The sequence below is a fragment of the Lottia gigantea genome (genome assembly GCF_000327385.1).
Source record: "Lottia gigantea unplaced genomic scaffold LOTGIsca_171, whole genome shotgun sequence".
Taxonomy (NCBI): domain Eukaryota; kingdom Metazoa; phylum Mollusca; class Gastropoda; family Lottiidae; genus Lottia; species Lottia gigantea.
In genome coordinates, this window is record NW_008708156.1 from 85,902 (window position 1) to 92,343 (window position 6,442).

Below are 6,442 nucleotides of genomic sequence, written 5' to 3' on the forward strand. Positions count from 1 at the left end.
CAAGCTAACAAGTTAACAACTATCATGCTAACAAGCTAACAAGTTAACAAGCTAACGACTAACAACTAACATGCTAACAACTAACAGGCTAACAGCTAACATGCTAACAACTAGCATACTAACAACTAACATACTTACATGCTAACACCTAACATCCTAACGAATAAAAAGCTAACAACTAACAATCTAACAGCTAACATGTTAACAACTAACATGCTAACAACTAACAATCTAACTGCTAACATGCTAACAAACTAAAACCTAATATGCTAACGACTAACAAACCAACAATAAGTTAACAATGCTAACATGCTAACAACTAACAACATGCTAACAACTAACAATCTAACAGCTAACGTGCTAACAACTAACATACTAAAAACTAACATACTAACATGCTAACAATCTAACAGCTAACAAAGTAGCATGCCACTAACTAATATGCTAACAACTTGCATACTAACATGCTAACATGCAAACAAGTAACACCTAACAAGTTAACCGACTAACAAGTTAACAGGCTAACAAGCTAACAGGCTAACAAGCTAACAAGGTAACAAGCTAACGAGCTAACAACTAACAAGCTAACAACTACCACGCTAACATGCTAACAACTAACATGGTGACAACTAACATGATAACAAGCTGTCAAGCATGCTGGCATGCTGGCATGCTAACAACTAACAACTACCAAGCTAACAACCAACTACCACGCTAACATGCTAACAACTAACATGGTGACAACTAACATGATAACAAGCTGTCAAGCATGCTGGCATGCTAACAACTAACAACTACCAAGCTAACAACTAACAAGCCAGCAATTTAACATGCTAACAAATAACAATCTAACAGCTAACATGCTAACAACTAACATGCTAACAACTAACAATCTAACAGCTAACATGCTCACATGCTAACAACTAACCAACAACTAACAATCTAACAACTAACATGCTAACAACTAACAATCTAATAGCTAACATGCTAACAACTAACATGCTAACAACTAACAATCTAACACCTAACATGCTAACAACTAACATGCCACCAACTAACTCCCAACATGCTAACAACTAACAAGCTAACTACTAACTACCAACAAGCTAACAAGCTAACAAGTAACATGCTAACAAGCTAACAAGCTAACGACTAACAAGCTAACAACTAACATACTAACAACTTGCAAGCTAACAAGCTAACAAGTAACATGCTAACAAGCTAACAAGCTAACGACTAACACGCTAACAACTAACATACTAACAACTTGCAAGCTAACAAGCTAACAACTAGCAAACTAATAAGTTAAGAAACTAACAAGCTAACATGCTAACAACTAACAAGCTAAAATGCCAACAAGCTAGCATACCACTAACTAACATGCTAACAACTTGCAAGCTAACAACCAACAATCTAACAGCTAACATGCTAAAACTAACATACTCACAGCTAACATGCTAACAACTAACATGCAACTAACAACTGGCAAGCTAAGAACTAACATGCTAACAAGCTAACAAGCTAACAACTAACGTGCTAACAACTAACAAGCTACCAACTAACAACTAACAACTAACATGCTACCATGCTAACAACCAACAAGCTAACAAGCTAACCAGCTACCATGCTAACAAGCTAACAAGTTAACGGCTAACAACTAATATGCTAACAGCTAATATGCTAACATACTAACAACCAACAAGCTAACAACTAACATGCTAACAGCTTACATACTAACACCTAACACGCTAACAACTAACAGACTAACAAGCTAACAGACTAACAAGCTAACAAGCTAACAAGCTAACATGCTAACAACTAACATGCTAGCAAGCATGCTGACATGCTCACAACTAAGTTAACACCTACCTAACAAGCTAACAATTTAACAGCTAACATGCTAACAACTAACATGCTAACAACTAATATGCTAACAACTAACATACTAACAACTAACATACTAACAACTAATATGATAACAACTAACACGCTAACAACTAACAAGCTAAAATAAAAACTAACATACTAACAAGCTAACAGCTTACATGCTAACAACTAATATGCTAACAACTAATATGCTAACAACTAAAATACTAACAACTAACATGCTAACAACTATCAAGCTAACAACTAACACGCTAACAACTAACAAGCTAAAAACTAACATGCTAGCAAGCTAACATGCTAACATGCTAACAACTAACAAGCCACCAACTAACAAGCTAATAACTATCATGGTAACAACTAACAAGCTAACAACTAACATGCTAACAAGCTAACAAGCTAACATACTAACATACTAACATACTAACATGCTAACAACTAACATGCTAACAACTAACAAGCTAACAACTAACATGATACCAACTAACAAGTTGACAATATAACAGCTGACATACTAACATGTTAACAACTAACAAGCTAACAAGCTAACAACTAAAATGCTAACAACTTATAAGCGAACAACTAAAAAGCTAATAAGCTAACAAGCTAACCATTAAAAGGCTAACAAGCTAGCAAGTTAATAAGCTAACATGCTAACAAGCTAACAACTAACAACTAAAAAGCTAACAAGCTAACTAAATATGAGAACAGGAAAACGAAATCCGAATTCCAAACATGATATTGGCGAAAGATTGGTAACGGCTTCTGAACTTTTGATATGGACACGAGGAAGTATTTTGTTTCGTCAATAAGTTGTTTTGTATTTCAGGTTTTGTTTTCCGGTTCTCATCTTTAGTACTTGGTTTATTAGTATCAACCACAAGTGTTTCAAAACCAAGAACAAAATGGCTGGCACTTACTTTAATTGTAGATGATGATAGAAATTAGCTCCATTGGTTGTAAAATATACACTAAGTATTGTAATAACAGCAACGGCAGTCAGAATAATCGTTAGTTTTCTTAAACCTAAAATAAACATCAAGTAGAATGGAGTTTTATGTTCTACTTTCCGAATTGGAATAATAGTGGTGATCTGAGGTTAAAGAGATTGTAGTGAGGTTTTCTAATTTTTATGTGTATCAGGGACACTAATAGCATCAATTTACACCATTCTAATTTTCAATCAGAGGTCTGTGGTTCTTGTTAAAGAGATTGTAAAGAGGTTTTCTGATTTTTATGTGTATCAGGGACACTGATAGCATCAATTTACACCATTCTAATTTTCAAACCGAGGTCTGTGGTTCTTGTTAAAGAGATTGTAAAGAGGTTTTCTAATTTTCGTGTATATCAGTGACTCTGATAACATCAATTTACACCATTTCAGTTTTCAATCAGATGTCTTTGGTTCCTGTAATTCCACTAAAACTAAGCGTCTTATGTCACTATAACATTATTGGCAGCTAAGCTATAGTGACGTCATTTCCGATAAAGCATGTGTCTGTTTTCAGGAAACTCAGTTATCTGACGTAAATGAGAATGATGCAAATAAAGTCCATATATGGCCCCAACACACATATATAGTTTAATTTTGCAAATTTGCATAAGCTTTACTCTTTTCGGGCCGGTAGCCAGACGTTCGGTGAAGCAAGTAATATATCCGGTGGGGCAAGTAATATATCCGGTGGGGCAAGTAATATATCCGGTGGGGCAAGTAATATATCCGGTAGGGCAAGTAATATATCCGGTGGGGCAAGTAATATATCCGGTGGGGCAAGTAATATATCCGGTGAGGCAAGTAATATATCCGGTGGGGCAAGTAATATATCCGGTGGGGCAAGTAATATATCCGGTGGGGCAAGTAATATATCCGGTGGGGCAAGTAATATAACCGGTGGGGCAAGTAATATATCCGGTGGGGCAAGTAATATATCCGGTGGGGCAAGTAATATATCCGGTGGGGCAAGTAATATATCCGGTGGGGCAAGTAATATATCCGGTGGGGCAAGTAATATATCCGGTGGGGCAAGTAATATATCCGGTGGGGCAAGTAATATATCCGGTGGGGCAATGGTGCATGGTGTTAAGTTGTAGTGTCCAGGAACCAAGCAACTTAATGTTTTTTTTTGTGTCCCGAAACAGTAATGCTAGCTTACGGAAAATGTATGACCTTGCTGACAGGAGCGGGGAATCGACCAGGATTAGTTGAGAATATCTTCCTTACCTGAAATCATGATGAATAAACGTATTCTAGGTGTTCTAGGGTTAGATGCCTTCCGCAGGTAAGAAACAATCTGATGCCTGGGCCAGTGCTTCAGACAGTCGATGCGGTGTCGGCTTCCACCCACTATTACCAATATAAAAACCACTCTTCTTCAGGGATAACTTTAAAATTTTTCATCCGTAGTGTCTTCTGAATATCTTCTAGTCTTCTTCAATAAAGAAATTAAAATAAAAATTTAAATTATTTGTTTAACGACACAAGATTCCGATGAAGATATTCGGCAATCCTCGACAGTTTCCGTAAAGCTGATTATACGTTGCAGGGCCATAGTAAAACTTTCATAGTATACCCCACTTGAACTTTCATGGTAGGCAAACACATATAGAAAATAATAAACAAAAATGATATTCCAGAAAACAAAAATGAAAAAAATAAGTAGAATTAAATCATAAATAAACAAACAATTAAAGATATATAACTAACCAATATAAAAAACATACATAATAAAGCACGTACTACCTAGATTAATTTCTTAATTTTAAATCTTTTTATCAATATTTTGTCTTTCGGCTTATTTATTACGTTTACAAATTTAAAGGGATTATAAAGAGGTTTTTTTGAATTGTTTATGTGTATTGGGGACACTGATAGTTTCAATTGACACGTCTGATTGTAAATTGGAATGGTGCAAAAAATATGAAAGAATGAATAAATTTCCTAGGTGAGAGATAAGCTCAAATACCTTACTCCAAAGGGACAGATGCCATTTTGGGGAGTTGATTTTAGACTTGAATATACTTAAATAGTCTTCAGAAATACTAGAAATGTACAAAAATACTGTAAACTAGGAATTTTACTCACTATTTCTATATATATCTTTTCTATATATCACAGAGTATCTTCAATTGACAAGTCATCATTTTAACATTCAAACACAGATAATTCTGGACACACGTGGATTTGAAGACTCAGTTTCTGAGACTGAAGTATGATTGGCCAAAAAAATGGCGCACCTGTCCCTTTAACAAGATTGCTAATTCAATGTATTGATATACAAATAGGCCATAAAATGTAGTAATATTACAATAGTTATATATAATGAATTATAAAAGATATATATATATTGATAATATACATATTTGCCCAGAGCAACGTCGATTTATTTAAATGAGTTTGTATATCTGCTACATAATCATTTAATAAAACGGACTCTATAGATTTGCCCGGGGCGACAGGGTGTGGTTACTTGGTCAGGGAAACCGCTAAAAAAATTGAAACTAGGTCTTACTCACTATTTCATTGCATGTCTTTTCTATATATCACACAGTATCTTAAAATAACGAGTCCTCATTTTAACATTCAAACGTAGATAATTCTGGACACACATTGATTTTTGCACGGGGCTAGGTCTGAAGTAAGGACTATTGATTTACTAGTGCTGGTTAGTAATGTTTTGTTAGTTTTATCAATGATAATAAATTTATTTTGATGGTACTGACTTGTCCTGTGTTATAATAAAAAAAAGCTGCTTTGTACAAATATTATTTTACCCACAGATGGTGAGATTCCTAGTTTGAGGTCTAAATTAGACTTCTGTCTAAATGGTTTGCCAAATAAAGTTATTATATTATAAAGTTATTATTATTATAAAGTTATTATTATTATAAAGTTATTATTATTATAAAGTTATTATATCATAAAGTTATTATTATTATAAAGTTATTATATTATAAAGTTATTATATTATAAAGTTATTATATTATAAAGTTATTATCATTATAAAGTTATTATTATTATAAAGTTATTATTATTATAAAGTTATTATATTATAAAGTTATTATATTATAAAGTTATTATATTATTTGAAGGAATTATGGGATTTTAGACTTCTGAAGACTATTTACATATAAGACAAGACTCAAAATGAAATGACGAATCCCTTAGTTAAGTTTTCCAGAATATTAATGATATAGAAATATTTAATAGGTTTAAGAATGATTGGTATTCATTAAAGGGACATTCCGAACTTTTTTCGTAGGTCGATTTTTTCTCAAATTTGTGAAAACTATACACCAAAATGAAGAAATCGGTAATTGTGCGCCGACCTTTTACATATCTAAAAAGTTTAACTAAAAAAATCCGACGATAATTTTTTAACGTCAAAAATATTTAAAAACATTACGCAAGTTCGTTGTGGTTTATTAGAAGCTGTTAGAAAACTACTGTAGAGATTTGAGTAAAATAAACACCTAATTGTAGAGAAATATATCTTCTACATATCCTTAAGATTTTAACTAATAATATCGAGCCATTATAAAGCTGGGGTCCTCTAGAGTC

At 33.4% G+C, this 6,442-nt stretch overlaps 1 protein-coding gene across 1 annotated transcript in view; it reads right to left on the reverse strand.

Moving 5' to 3' along the window:
• LOTGIDRAFT_173765 (hypothetical protein) overlaps positions 1–4,115 on the reverse strand; it is a gene marked incomplete at both ends in the record, with an annotated part of 10,826 nt that extends 6,711 nt beyond the window's left edge. The window contains 2 exons of the mRNA XM_009051828.1: positions 2,805–2,910; positions 4,106–4,115. Of these exons, the coding sequence (XP_009050076.1) occupies positions 2,805–2,910; positions 4,106–4,115 (116 nt within the window). The remainder of the gene's footprint in view (positions 1–2,804; positions 2,911–4,105) is intronic.
• Between the last annotated feature and the right edge of the window lie 2,327 nt (positions 4,116–6,442).